General features: G+C 38.8%; 1 protein-coding gene across 5 annotated transcripts in view; it reads left to right on the top strand.

The window, feature by feature from the left end:
• AFF1 (ALF transcription elongation factor 1) overlaps positions 1-15,885 on the top strand; it is a 221,290-nt gene that overhangs the window by 202,103 nt on the left and 3,302 nt on the right. For 3 of the 5 annotated variants that reach the window (XM_086704632.1, XM_086704634.1, XM_086704633.1), the window contains one exon: positions 150-5,576. In XM_086704632.1, coding sequence (XP_086560758.1) covers positions 150-271 — 122 coding nt within the window. In that variant the 3' untranslated portion in view covers positions 272-5,576. Of the gene's footprint in view, positions 1-149; positions 5,577-6,538; positions 6,628-8,188; positions 8,278-12,423; positions 12,445-12,524; positions 12,649-15,885 lie in introns of those variants that run through there. The other 2 variants (XR_015250361.1, XR_015250360.1) reach the window with 2 other exon arrangements.

The following is a 15,885-nucleotide window of genomic DNA, read 5'->3' as shown; positions in this document are numbered from 1 at the left end:
CGTTAGAGTAGATCGTGATTTTTTTTGCCATGATGAAGTACAGAATATTGCAGGGATACAGTTGCTGGAACTTTGACTCTTTATGTTTCCTGTATTATTTTTGTGTATGAAAATGTGTTTGCTTAGTTTTGGTTTTGCTTTGTTTGCAGAATTTTTTGCTCAGCTCAGCACAAGTGTGTGTGCCTTGGCCCTCAACAGCAGTTTGATGGATCTGGTGCACTATACAAGACAGGGTTTTCACCGGCTAAAACAAGCAACCAAAACACCTTAACGGAGGCCCAAGTTGATTTGATGGCTTGGGAACTTTTTTGCACATTGAAAGCCTCAAAAACAGTTCAGACGTTTGTCTCATCAGGACACCAAACCGAGAAGAGAAGCACCGTGAGATGGCCAGGACATTTGTCCACTTAAACTTTCAAGAACTTAAGTGATCATTGGTTGGACACGGTGGTTATGCAGGAGCAGAATGAGGAGGCTGGCCTCAGAGATGATCTTGCCTTTCCTAACTAAAGGACAGAAGTGCAATGTAGACTTAAGTGGGCGTATGAGTGGTCTAGAAACATTTCCATACTTTTTTTAACCAGCAGGATGCAAATTGCAAATGAAATGAGGAGAAGCAGTTTCAGCTCTGAGAGCAAGTTCATGTCATCTCAGTAGCCACCTTAGTCCATTCCCAGAAGGAAATTTTTTAAACAATGAATTTTGGTGTAGGGTTTTGTGGATGATTTTTTTTTTTCTTTTAAGTTTAGGGGGGAAATACTTGTTTAGTAAATTCTAATGGTCATCTATAAAGCGTAAGTTGTGAAGGACTCCACTGTACCCCACTTTCTGCCCATGAACAATCACTTTGATAATACCAAGTATTGTCACAATTTATAAAATTGAAGGCAACTCCCCCCCCCCCCCCCCCCCCGTTCCCAACCCGCCTGTTGCCTGGAGTACACCGCATGTTCACCCCAGCTCCAATTTCTCAGTCACTGCTGCAAGTCCGCCTACACCAGAGCTGCGGAGGGAGGGGCTACCGCACACCGGGAAGCCATCTTGAGATCGCATGCGCAATGGAGGACGTGGCGCTGCCATCCCCACCACCCCGCTTCCGTGAAAGGCAGTCACCATTGACTATATTATGAATTTTCTACCTTGGGGAAGAAGGGAACCAACGTTTATACCTGACCAGATGATGGCTAAAGTGCTTTTTAATGTTTGAGTAGAGCTGGAATTTGAGGTGCTGATCTGTGGTCTACAGTTATGTGGTAACTCATGTTGTCTAACCAACTCAGAATTTTGTCAGCAAAGAAAAATGAAATCTACTTCTTAGAGAGGCTATATTTTTCTGCTACAAATTATTTTATATTTATAGCAAAAAGTAGACTTTCTGAGCCCTTGATTGTCTAGGGTAAATCAACTCCCTGAGAGGATGTGGGGATTTGGGTGGTTAATTAGACTTAAAAAAAAAAAAAAAAAAAAGTCACCACATGCCTTCACTCCAAAGTGTTCTCAGTCAACTAGATTTGATTGGATTAAAGAGGAGCTGTGGCCTTCCCATGTGTTGTTAGTGCCATGTTATAGACATTTAACCAAGTTCATTTGGAATGACCTAGAATGAAAGAACACGATCAAAATTCCCACATAACCATAAGCACAGATTTTTTTAATTAAAACTTTGAAGGTTATTGGAAGCATTATTTTGAGTGCAGTGTTTTTAAAAGCCAATTCTTTATATCTCTTTTAGAAGTAGAATTTGCACATGTACTAAAATTGAGGAGTGAGTGTTACCTCTGTAGTTGGTTCATTTTTCACTACCTTTATCCCATTCTGCCCCTCTACATTTTGTTTCCTACCAAGAATATTTTGTCATTTTCGTATCATTAATGAAGAAGGGAGTAATGAACAGATTGAAGGTCCATATGAGGAATGTAAGTTTTGGTCTATCTTTAAGGGGATGTGTAGAGGGTGGGAGTCATGATTATTTTTCACATATGAACTGTTTGTGTGAAGCTGTTCCCTCAGTGTCTTATCCAACCTATTTTGTTACCAGTAGCTAGTTCAGAGGTTTCTTACCTCATGTTTAGGTTAAAGCTGGTGAATTACGGCAGTAGTAATACCTGAGCATAAGAATTTGATGTGTGATTTCGATGGACAGATTTCCTTTATTGATGTTCTAAAGCACGGCCATTTAACAAAACTTTTTGTTAAATGAACAGTAATTGCCTGGTGGGTTGTGGCATTGTGTCCATCTCATAAAATGTGGGAGACCAGACACCAGAATCAGCTTTATGTGATTATTTAATGCCTTTTTTCCCTTTATTCACTTGGCCTTCCCCCTCCCTTTTACCCCACCATTCCCCAATGCAAGTCACCTGTCAGTTTGGAAGTGTGTGTTTTTTAGGACAGGTTCTGATCTATGCAGATTGTGTTGGAGAGAGAGAGAGAGAGAGAGAAAGAGTGTGTGGGTGTGTGTGTGAGGGCGTGTGTGGTCTTCCGGTGAAAGACAGTGCTCCTGTGACTGAAGACGTTTCTAAGTCGATTTCTCAGCCACTTGTAAAAAAAAATAAATAAATAAACCTGATTGCTTTTTCAGTGGCCTTATTCCTTGTGTGTAGCGTTGCCCCCACCCTGACCTTTATATTAAAAATTTATTTGTCCCTTGAAAAAACATTAATTTGCAGAGATCAATTTGTAGTATTTTGATCATGGAATATTTCTGATTCTTACTGCATTGTATCTAAAAGAGGATTCCCAATGGCTACTTTTAAAATAGAGTATATGAAAAATAGTGGCTGATGAATCCTTAATGTTCATAAGGTCTTTTTCCTGTTACAGTTGTATATAGAAGTCTAAAGAATTTTTAAAATCGCTGCACTTTTTCACTGCATGCTTAAATTCCCAAAGGCAGATTTTTTGTACTGAGGTAGATGGTTGAAAGGACTAGATTATAAAATGAGACAAATACAAAACATCTTAAGAAGTGAAAATCTTGCCTTTGGCACTACAGTTGTGTGTGTGTGTGTGTGTGTGTGTGTGTGTGTGTGTACTAAGAAATGGAAGAACACTGTTTTACTTTTTAAAATGTTGAATGTTTCTGTCCTTTCTGGAGATAATTAAAATGTGAATCACTGAACTTGAGATTTTAGCCAGACTAGGGGCCCTGCTAAACAATGAAAAACACTTCACTGAAATTTACCAAATCACACTGGGTTAAGAATGTGAAAACACTCACCACATGCTGGCTGTGGTGAGGAAGTGGGGGTCCAGCAGGTATAGTATCAGGAAGAGAACTGCAATAGAATGGTTTATCTGATATACTCAGTACTGAATGAGACTGAATGAGTCTGATTTTTTAAGCCAAAAGGACCTTGATTTTATAGATCTGTTTTGACCAAAATATTTAACCTTTTCCTGTAGACAAATTAGAACACATTTATATCCTTTAATTCCAGATCTCAGGCTGTTGAGAAGCTAACAGTTGACCCCTTTCTGGCTGAAAACTTGCCTTAATTGGTACCTTAAATATTCATGTTAGAATTGGGAGCTTATTACTCTTGTTAGGTTTCCTGTCCAATAATTTTTAGAACTAAAAAGATTAACCATTATGTCCTCCAAAACGAACAGCTCTTATATCTGATAGATGAAAGGAGATGTGTGTGTGTGTGTGTTGTATGTGTTACATAAACATTCACACACACAAGAATATGAGGCTGGTTGAATTGGATATATTTATTGTGCCTTTGTTGACCAAACATAATTTTGAAGTAATGGTAATTTGGGGATAATGCTGTATTTATTTTGATACGGCTTTAAGACCTGTTAATGTGGGTCTTAAATGTTAATGTGTACCTTTGCTCTTCTGCTTCATGAAGTGTGATGCATATTTGTACACCTTAAGGTAAATGAATCCAATAAGGCTTGATTCCGTACCTCTTACCACAGATTCTAGTTTTTTCTTAAGGATTTGTTTTCCCAGACACTACACAAATCTTTGAAAAACTTTGCCACTTCATCTACTACACTCTTTATCAATTACCAACATTTAAATTTTGCAAGAATATTTGGGCTTCTTTTAGAAACAAATGCAGAGATTCATTCCCTGGAAAGTGAGTTCTGCATAGTGGCCATGGAGGAGGAGTGTCAGGATTATGGCGGTACTTACTCCTTTGTTCCCTTTCTGTGGTGGGTTGCCTCTTTTGATTGTTTTTGGTTCTATTGAGAATTAATGGATGTAAGGTTTTTTCCTGTGCCTTTTTTATCTTCTGTCATTTTGTTTGCTGGAGGTGGACTGGCAGAATAACACGTCGGGGGATTTTCCTTCAAACATTGCAAGTGGTATTTCTACCATATAAACCTCCAGTATGCAATCCAGTTGTGTTGGTTTCTTGGTGACTAAGAACGATGACCACTGGCCATGTTCTTTAGTTTTTGTGATGAGTTGAAAAGCACCATCTACTTAAGGGAGCTGTGAATTTCCTGTCATCCTAGGGAAATCACAATATGTTCCACTGTGCGCCAGATATCAACAGGTACTGTCATGGGCAGAAAAGTGCCTATATTTCTCTACCCACAAGGGCAGGAAGAAGACCTACAGCTCCCCGTGAGCCTAGATGGTACTATATTGGCCTGGAAGGACAAGGGAATAAGACCACTGGCAGCAAGGTGGCCATGCTGCCCTGGTGAGACCGGGCAGTGGCTTGACCTAAGGAAGATAACTTGCTTTGCTTAAAAGTAGATGTTGAAGTGATGCTTAACACAGGCAGTATTAACTTCGCCTTTTGTTCAGGCCATCAACATGTATTGTTAAAATTACTGCACATCCCCCCTCAGATATCAAGTATACACTGTTCATGTTGGTGTGTGTGTGTGTTTATAGGCATGTGTCCCAAATCTTTTTTTTTGTTTGTTTGTTTTTTTTGTTTTTTTTGTTGTTTTTTTCCTGAATGTGATCATGTTTTGGATGATACCTGAGCAGGGTTGCCTTTTTTTTTTTTATTTATTACCATTATATATTATATTATATTATATATTTGTTGCTTTCTTAAAACTTTAGAGGAAGTCAAATCTTGGTATTAAAATTGTTTAAAAAAGAATAAAATTGTCCAGTTGATAAATGATCACTGGTCTAAAATATGAATTTTTCTTTAGTTATTGTGGAATAATGTGCCAGCTGTCTAGTCCATACAGTGATTTTGTATGTAGGATAGGGAAGCAGTGATGCTCTCAATGGGAAGATGTGCAACACAAGGGGACTCCATGTATTTTATCTACTTCAGCAATGGAACTGCAACTTGGGGCTTTTGTGAATAAAATTTAGCTGCCTTGTATAGTCCTTTGAAAGAGACATGTGATCTGTGAAAATTATAGTTTTCTTTTTTTAGAAGAAAAATTTGCAAAAGATCTTTCCAAAGATACTGTGCCACAGATCTTTTGTTTGTTCTCTGTAATGAGGATTAATTGCTGTTTAAAAAAAAAAAACAAAAACATGTAATTGACTTGTTAATCTTCAAATTGTTTCCTTTTCACAAGAGGATCGAGCTGTAAAAAAAAAAAATTAATAAAAATTTAGAGAAATTGTTGGGGTTGAATTCATGCTTTCCTTTTGCTTGAATAAACGAATTCCTAAAATTGCCATATATAATTACCATTATATAGCCAAGGCGAGCCTCACATGGTGGAATAACATGCCGTTGTTCACAATATTTATTGTTAAAATGGGAACAGGGGCGCCTGGGTGGCGCAGTCGGTTAAGCGTCCGACTTCAGCCAGGTCACGATCTCGCGGTCCGTGAGTTCGAGCCCCGCGTCAGGCTCTGGGCTGATGGCTCAGAGCCTGGAGCCTGTTTCCGATTCTGTGTCTCCCTCTCTCTCTGCCCCTCCCCCGTTCATGCTCTGTCTCTCTCTGTCCCAAAAATAAATAAAAAACATTGAAAAAAAATTAAAAAAATAAAATGGGAACAGAAGTGGGGGCAGAGGGTGCTCATCCTTCCCTTTGGTTTATTTTCAAGAACTTCAGTCACACACAAATTAGCCTGATACCACCACTGTGGCATCTTTTCTTTCTGACCTCAACTGCCCGGTGCAATGGTGACCATAATTTGCCTATTTTTAACTTGTTGCGTGGACAGATTTGTATAATGTTAGTATTGAAAGGAATCTAAAGGCATATGGTCTGTCCTCCCTTTGTTACTCTGAAGGAGCTAATGTTTTACACCAGTGGTTTTAGAAAATCAGCAAGAACCCGGATACTGAAATCTGACTTGGCGAATTTGAATTCTGGCCCCTGAGTTTGCTATGTGTCCTTGGGCAAGTTGTTTAACCTCTGTGGGGTTTTTTCATTTATAAACTTTGTTGCTTTGGTATGTACCTGGTAAGATGGTGAGGATTGTACAAGAGGATATGGAGAGTGTTTAGCATAGTGCCTGGCATGAACACTCTTAAATTGGTGGCTCCTTTAATTTATTCCTTCCCCTTGCTGCACCACACTGCCCACAGCTACCCTCCAGCCTCAGACCTCACTACCCACCTCTTTTTCATTTTTTGTTCCTTAGGTTAGGTTGACCTCTACTTATATTGGTCCTAATGAATAGATACCCACCCTCGGCAAGCTTGTGGTAAAGTTGACAAGCAGCAAGAACTGGTAAGCATGCAATGGCAAGTGTGGGAAAAGGGAGTGTTTCATTAAGAGAAGGGAAGGGATCTCTAGGGAAGAGCTCTCATTTGAACTAAGCCTGGAAAAATGGGTCATAAAATCTCTGGTTTTCATCTTTTTCACAAATGCTATCCGTGTCCTATCTTGTCCATTATAGATTATCAGTAGTGGTTGTCCGTTGCATGGTTGTACCAGTTTATTTAACCAACCTTGTTAGACATGGAGATTATTTCTAAGTAGGGGATATTATAAAGAATGCTTCCACAACCATCCCTGAAGCAAACTGTTTGGACAGATTCAGCACTTAATATTGTACTATATTATCCTTAGTATATGTGTGCATGTATATATTTATGCTGAATTAGATTTCAGCCCTAAAAAGTTGAGCATGCATTTCCCAGGACATTTTCCAATGCCAGTAACATGTTACCAACTAAGAAAACTTTTTCACAAACATCTGAAGTTCAGTTCATGTTAAAATTTCAGCATTTGTCCCTGAAAGGCCTTAGGGCTTATTTTTCAAACCAGGATTCAGTCAAGTTTCATGAGTAACATTTATTATATTAAAAACATTTGTGTGTTTCCACCAAGTGTCCTTTAATTCACTCCTCTAACTTCTATATTTCCTGGAAACTGGATTCAGTCTTAGAGTCTTGATTATATTTGAAAAGACCCTACAGAGTATGTGGTGTACTTCACACGGTGTTACATCAGGAGACACCTAAAATCTCCAGTGATGCTAACTTTGAGTGGTTAAGATATGACCACCAGAACGCTGTTGTAAATACAGGATTTTCCCTGTTTCAACATCTTCCAACATCCAGTTATTTTAGCATGCATTGATAATCCATTGCCTTTCCGATTCTAGATATCATGTTTAGAAAATGCAAAGGGAGGGGCGCCTGGGTGGCTCAGTCGGTTAAGCGTTCAACTTTGGCTCAGGTCATGATCTCGCGGTTCACGGGTTTGAGCCCCACATCAGGCTCTGTGCTGATAGCTCAGAGCCTGGAGCCTGCTTCAGATTCTGTGTATCCCTCTCTCTCTGGCCCTTCCCAACTTGTGCTCTCTCTTTTTTTCTCTCAAAAAATAAACATTAAAAAAAAAAATGCAAAGGAAAAAGTTACCTAATTTGATAGATGGGAAATGGTATCTTCTGATGTTTTCATTCAGATATTATTCCTGTGGTACATGGTTTTTTTCCCCATCACGTACCAAGTGGCCATTTGCAGTGCATGGGTTATGTGACCAGTACCCCAAATCCAGTTCAAGTGTCCAATTCAGTAGATGTGGGGAAGGTTTTCACCGAAATCATGTAATGAGTTCACCATTAGTTAACAGAGAGGATGCTGAGCAGAAAAAGGAATAGATGACTTCCCTTCAAGCTATTAATCTTTTTCCTTTTGACTTATGTATTTACGATATTAACCTCTCCTTATGTTATAAAGGTTTCCTCTCCAAATTATCTTTTGCTTTTCAGTTTTTATTAGGGCCCTTTTAAGCAGAGCTTGTTTAGTTTAAAGTAGGCCAACTTCTGCCAATGTCTTTGCAGTTTCTGCTTCTGGTGTCTTGAGGTATGTGTGGGCTGCTTCCCAGACCCTGAGAGGCTTTGTATTATTTAAAACCAGCAACAACTCTGAGGTAAGTAGTAATTTCCCTCGGTGGCCTTGTTAGTATTTGTATTAGCAAGTATTTAGGCACTTGTGGAGCCTGAATTATTTATATAGATATTTGTTCACAATTTACCAGAGTTGTTGGAAATGTAAATTGTCACAATCCAGGCTACTTTTACTTAGGACATCTAGGTGTTTAGAACCCTCCAGTCCATTCCAAACAACTTTGAAGCCCAGCGGTGTTTACTGTAATATCAGAATTTTATCTGCTGTCATTTTGGCTGTGCTTAGATAAATGTACCCGTCTAGTCTGTTTTGTCTTAGAACAGGACTCTTTCGGTGTTTGCGGTTTCCCTGTAGACCACACTCCGCTGAAAGCGAGACTGTAGTGAGACATCAAGGCTCTGATAATAAAGACCTGTGCCCTTCTAACTGACTGCAGGGTGGACCTTGAATGCTTTCTAAACAGACAATTCTATTTTAGCTTCAAAAGACCATGTGCTTGCTCTGGATAAGTGCTGTAAATCACCCTTCTCTGTTGCTGCAGCCCAGTCCTAACATCTTATTTACCTTATTTCATGTGTAGGCGGCAGAAACAATTATGGGTTTGTATCTCTCTACTGCTAAGTATTCCTATAAATTATCATCTAAGCAACAATACACACAAACAGGCGCATGCACACACATTTTTCTATAGGTACATACATGATTAGATGTGAAAAATGAGTTGTACTCAACTGCATGGGCCTTAGAAAAATGTCTTCAGTTAACTATTCAACTCCCTGCTTTTCTATTTTTGTCTTACAGTCTCTGAAGAAACTCTTCCTGCTGGTAGGACTTAGCACGCAGGATTGTAGTTGAGGACTTTACAAGCATCTTAAGGGAGTGATATGCTAGAGTGGCTTTGCAGAGCTTCCCAATCATGTAAATTATTTTGGATTTTTTTTTAAATCCTGTTTTCAACTGATCTACAGATAGGCCATTAAAAGAAATCAAATGAGGGGTTCCTGGGTGGCACAGTGGGTTAAGTGCCTGACTTAGTGCCAGCTCACGTCATGATCTTGCAATTTGCGAGTTTGAGCCCTGTGTTGGGCTCTGCACTGACAACTCAGAACCTGGAGCCTTGCTTCAGCTTCTGTGTCTCCCTTTCTCTCTGCCCCTACCTCCCTCTCCCTCCCTCTCTTTCTCTCTCTCACTCACTCAAAAATAAATAAACCTAAAAAAAAAAAAAATCAAATGACGGGGCACCTGGGTGGCTCAGTTAGGAGTCCAACTTTGGCTCAGGTCATGATCTCATGGTTCATAGGTTCGAGCCCCACGTCAGGTTTTGTGCGGACAGCTCAGAGCCTGGAGCGTGCTTCAGATTCTCTCTCTCTCTCTCTGCCCCTCCCCTGTTCATGTTCTGTCTCTCTCCCTCAAAATAACATTAAAAAAAAATTTTTTTTAATCAAATGACATAAAAGCATGTAGAGCAAAAATTACAAGAGCAAGGGCAGCTAGGTGACTCAGTCGGTTAAGCATCCGACTCTTGATTTTGGCTCAGGTCATGATCTCACAGTTCGTGAGATGGAGCCCTTCATTGGTCTCCGTGGGCTGTCTGCTGACAGCGTGGAACCTGTTTGTGATTCTCTTTGCCCCTCCCCTACTCGCACTTGCTCTTTTTCTCTCAAAATAAACATTTAACAATCAACAAAGTCACAAGGGCAAACGTACTTCATCCATTTCCCTCCAGAGCTAATAGCCATTACTTTTAGTGCATCTCATTCCAGAACTCATTGTGCACTTATACGTTGTTTTTAAACATAAACTTGGAGTATATTTTGATTCTTTTGATTTTATGTCAGTGTTTTTATGGTAATCCTATTTTGGATGCAATATATTGTGTAATAAGGATATATCTCCCTTTATGTAAACATTCTCACATTATGCATACAAGCCTCCCCTGGGCCTCTGCCCATTATTCTGTTACAAACAGCTATACTGAGGAATCTTTCTTTTCTTTTCTTTTCTTTCTTTCTTTCTTTTTTTTTTTTAGGAATCTTGATAAACACATCATTGTGCATTCTTTTAAGTATTTTTACAGGATAAATTTTTGTAAGAGGGATGTCTCGGTCAAAAGAGAAGTCAAATTTAAAATTTTTGATGTTACCAAACCTACTTCTCCCAAAAAGCTCTTCTAGCAACTGTGGATGAGTATACATTCTTTCCTTTTTTTTTTTCTTTCATTATGATATGTGTATTCTTTAATCCTCGCCTCCCCACTTACTCTCTGGTAACCATTAGTTTGTTCTCTATAGTTAAGAGTCTGTTTCTTGGTTTATCTCTCTACCACCACCCACCACCGCCTGTTTTGGGCTTCTTTCTTAAATTCCACTTATGAGTGACATATGGTATTTGTCTTTTCTGACTGACATTTCATTTAGCATTATATTCTAGCTCTATCCGTGTTGCAAATGGCTAGATTTCATGCTTTTCTATGGCTGAATAATATTCTGTTGTGTATACAACACATCTTTATACATTCATCAGTAGGCACTTGGGCTGCTTCCATAGTTTGGCTATTTTTGTTTGTGTGTGTGTGTGTGTGTGCGTGCGCGTGGGTGTTTTGTTTTCTGGTTTTTGGGGTTTTTTTTTGGAGAGAGCACATGTATGCACACATGAATGAGTGGGGATGGAGAGGGAGAGAGAATCTTAAGCGAACTCCACACTCAGCACAGAGACCTATGCTTGGCTCGATCCCACGACCCTGGAATCATGACCTGAGCCAAAATTAAGAGTCAGACATTCAACAGACTGAGCCACCCAGGTGCCCCTATAGTTTGGCTATTGTAAATAATGCTGCTATAAATGTCGGAGTGCATGTATCCTTTTGAATTAGTGTTTTTGTATTTTCAGGGTAAATGCCCAGTAGTGTGATTACTGGATCATAGGGTAGTTCTATTTTTAATTTTCTTGAGGAACCTCCATACTGTTTTCCAGAATGGTTGCACCAGTTTGCATTTCCACCAAGAGTGCAGGAGGGTTCCTTTTTGTCCACATCCTTGCCAACACTTGTGGTTTTGATTTTAGCCATTCTGAGTGGTGTGAGGTGATATCTCATTGTGGTTTTGATTTGCATTTCCCTGATGATGAGTGATGTTGAGCTATTTTTCATGTGTCTGTTGGCCATCTGAATGTCCGTGGAGAAGTGTCTGATCATGTCTTCTGCCCATTTTTAAATTGGGTTGTTTTTGGGGTATTGAGTTGTATCAGTTCTTTAATGTTTTGGATACTAACCCTTTATCAGCCATGTCATTTGCAAATATCTCCCATTGAATAGCTTGTCTTTTAGTTTTGTTTCCTTTGCAGAAACTTTTAATGTAGTCAATGGTTTGTTTTTATTTCTTTGACCTTAGACCTATCTAGAAAAATGTTGCTACAGCTGACATCAGAGAAAATATTGCCTATGCTCTCTTCAAGGATTTTTATGATTTCAGGTCTCATATATTTAGCTCTTTAATCCATTTTGTTTTTGGTGAAAGAAAGTGGTCCAGTTTCATTCTTCTGCATATTGCTGTTCAGTTTTCCCAACACCATTTGTTGAAGAGACTTTTTCCCATTGTATATTCATTCCTCCTTTATTGAAGATTAATTTACCATATAATTGTGGGTTCATTTCTGTGTTTTCTCTTCTATAACGTTGATCTTTGTGTGTGTGTTTATGCTAGTACCATACTGTTTTAATTACTACCGCTCTGTAATATAACTTGAAATCTGGAATTGTGATACCTCCAGTTTTTACTTTTTCAAGATTTCCTGGGCTATTCAGCATCTTGTTATTCCATACAAATTTTAGGATTGTTTGTTCAACTTCTGTGAAAAAGTGCTGCTGGTGTTTTGATAGGGATTGCATTAAACCCATAGATTGCTTTGAATGGTATAGATGTTTGAACAACTTTTGTTCTTCCAACCCATGAGCATGGAATGTGTTTCCATTTCTTTGTGTCCTCTTCAGTTTCTTTCATGAGTTTTCAGAGTAGAGGTCTTTCACCTCCTTGGTTTATTCCTAGGTATTTTATTCTTTTTGGTGCAATTGTAAATGGGACTGTTTTCTTAATACTCCATTGCTTGCACCTCAGAAAACATCATCTGTGAGCTGCTTCCAATTCCCATTTCTTTTTTTCCAACCCTGTAGGAGGCAATGATCAACCCCTAAGTAAGTGAAACTGCATACATCATTGATACACAGGATTTGAAGCTCCATTAATCTTTAAAACATATTCCTTGTCCAAGCAGATGACATTTATCCTGGATAAAATGGAAGCTATGAAATATGGGCACAGTTTTGAGGATCTATGGAATGAATTTCACCATAGGTTTCTCTATGGCCTACAGAGATCAAATCCAAAATCTGTTACAGGTCAGTCCCCAGCCTCACTTGATTATTGTCCTAATAACCTGATAATTTGCTTATTTTAGATGAAGATAAAAGAGCAAGGGAAGACTGATTTCTTATCCCCATGAAGTTTAATTCTATCCATTCAATAGTCTGAGTGATTCCTTTGTGTAAAGTGACATGCTTCAGAATGTGTGTAGCACAAAGTATAGGTCAAGGTGCCTGGCTTCCGGATAGCATGTCTCTTTTCCATCCAGGTGACAGGTTAACTTCAGATCTGATATTTTCCCATTCAGATAGCCATTGTCCTTGCCTCTGGCCCGTCCTAATATAGATGCTATTGTAAAACTAACACCCTGTAGCTACAATGTTCAGACTGAGTTATTTCAAGCTTGACAGCATGGCATATGTCAGTGTATCTATTAGGCAAAGGACAGCACTCCTCTTGTGTCTATGTATTTGTCCTGAATTCACCAGAGCAAAATGGAGCCACTCAGTCTTTTTCCCTTTCATTTACTACCTCCATGATACATCCCCATCCCCAGAGCCCAACAGACCTAGAAAATGAAAACATGGAGAAGGGGAAAAGAACATATGTTAAGCCACTTGTCCTGTATAACTTCCATAGTTGTATTTTTAAAACCACCTTCCAAATTAGTCATTATTATCATGCATATGATCAAATTTAAGCTAAAGATGAGTAATTTATGGTCAAGCAGCTAGCAAAAGGTGAAACCCAGATTATGATACTGATTTGTCTGACTTCATTATGAAGAATTTTGCTTATGAGAATGAACTAGAGGAAACGTGGCTTTTGTTGTTGTTTTTTTTGTTTTTTTTTTTTTTAATTTTTTTTTCAACGTTTTTTATTTATTTTTGGGACAGAGAGAGACAGAGCATGAACGGGGGAGGGGCAGAGAGAGAGGGAGACACAGATTCGGAAACAGGCTCCAGGCTCCGAGCCATCAGCCCAGAGCCCGACGCGGGGCTCGAACTCACGGACCGCGAGATCGTGACCTGGCTGAAGTCGGACGCTTAACCGACTGCGCCACCCAGGCGCCCCTGTTGTTGTTTTTTTTAAATAAGCTCTTTTAATGTCCTCTACAAACAGAATCGTAACACTCTTAACATTTAACCACTTTTGGATTATACTAGAGGCAATTAGTAAAATTGGATTGTGGGTAGGAATTAGGTTTTATAAAATGGAGCTCAAGGGGCACCTCGGTGCTTCTCTCTGCCCCTTCCCTGCTCTCATTCTTTTCTCAAAATAAAAACTTAAAAATTTTAATGGAGCTTGAGAAGGAAGTCCTGAGAATATGTAGTCACTAGACAATGACTAGCACAGTGGGGGATTTCCCAAGTCAGATGTTGCCTTATATATGCCTTGTAGATTTTATCCATTTACCTGAACCAGTCAGAACACGAGTACATCTCTAGTGCTTGCTGAAATATATAGGTTTTTTCCTTTTTATGAGGACATGTATTATTTAATAAAAAAAAGTATCACTAGATTTTACTTTTTTGTTATAAACCTTTAAGGAAACTAGCATAAAACAAAAGTTTTAAAGTCATGCAAAGTAACTTCAAAGGTTAAAATCCCAACAAATATGAAATAACTGAAACTGGCAACAGTGTGAATCCCCCCAGGGTCCTCGAAGTTGTACAGTAGTGGGACCAAGTAAAACTTTAGCTTAGAAACTGACAACTTTGAAGGCTGAATGCCTTGGCCCAGCAGGATGCGTCTCACTTTCATGATACAGTATCTATAAAATACAACCAGAAGCCAAAACAATAATCATCCTCTACCTTGTGCAAGTTACCTAAATGTCTGATACTATTTCCTATCAAAACAGAAAGGGGTTGAAATACATACTATCCTAAAGTCTATGAAATAGTAATAGTAATCATGTATTTCTGTTAAATTTGATGGGTTAAAATTTAGAGATACACAGAACTCACTAAAAGGACTACTGTCCTACAAAATCATCATCTTGGGTGAGGAGGAGGAGTACACATCAGTGAGCACTGCTCAGAAAATATGTAGAACACTTTAAAGCTGTTTGCAGTACTCGATGGGTAAGCATACACACACCTTACTATATGGTAGTTTTGTCCATATAAATAACTCACCAGGCTTAGCTCTAAAACACGTATTTTCAAAAGGCAGAGGAAAAAATAGTATGTCCCTATTAAATACTTCCAGTGTCTCCTTACGTTTGTTTTGGGCATGATGGCAGCATCACTGGATTAATGAAAATCTCCACATAGTCTTTGGAAAGCGCTATTCATTATATCAACATTTTTGAAGTTCTAATACATGTTTAAAAATTGTATTCATCCCAGAATATTTTAATTCCCCTTTATATCCAGTGCTTAACCGAAAGTTGAATAAACTTTATCCTGAACCTTATAATGCTTATATCCACCTCGATTGGAAACACAAGTGGACTGGACTATGGAGAATTACTGTGTACAAAAATGTCGCAGATGTGTTTCTTCCTCTTGTTTCCACTTGACTGGGATATTAATCAGCCATGGCAAGACCCCTCCATTATATTCTCTACAGTTCTGTGTTCAGGCATTTGAGTATGCATATGTATTTTTGTGCATATTTACACAAATGATGAATCTCCATAACATTTAATGGATAGGTAAGGATAGTAAAATGCATTGTTAGCATGAAACATTTACCTAAAACACAGGAAGTTAGGGAAATTTCACATATGGACACTTAAAAAAAAAATCCTGTTGCAATAAAACAAAACTTGTAGGTTCTTACATTAAACCATTAAATGTTTGGTTCTACTTCCCTAATTTCCTGAAGCCACATCTTTCATTACTTACCAAATATACATTCCTGTAAGTTAAGTAAATCCCTGGCCAGGTTCCTTCCTTGGCTCAACTTTTTGCTATTTTTAATGTGCATAGTGCTCTCTCCTTTCAGCAGAGCCTAGAAGCCTAGGGTCAGCTGAGACCCATTCTCCTAAAACTTTACAACTCCCTACAGGCATATTTACAAAGTGTTACCTGAAAATACCAAGGAGCCACCAGACATTCCATTTGTGTGCAATTCATTAAAAAGAATTTACATTCATTCCACTAGTAAGAATTATTTACTTCTCTGGCTCTGGCTTGAAAGGATGTGGTAGGTTTGAGTCAACAAAACCGTCTCTGGCTTCTTCCTCCCCTTATTCATAGGCATTAGCCACCCTGCAGGTGTAAACCTGTACACCAAGAGATCTGTGTGCATAAAGAGGAGGA

The sequence above is a fragment of the Puma concolor genome, chromosome B1, assembly GCF_028749965.1.
Source record: "Puma concolor isolate L17-30 chromosome B1, mPumCon1.1.hap2, whole genome shotgun sequence".
Lineage (NCBI taxonomy): Eukaryota > Metazoa > Chordata > Mammalia > Carnivora > Felidae > Puma > Puma concolor.
This window is presented reverse-complemented; position numbering and strand designations above follow the sequence as displayed.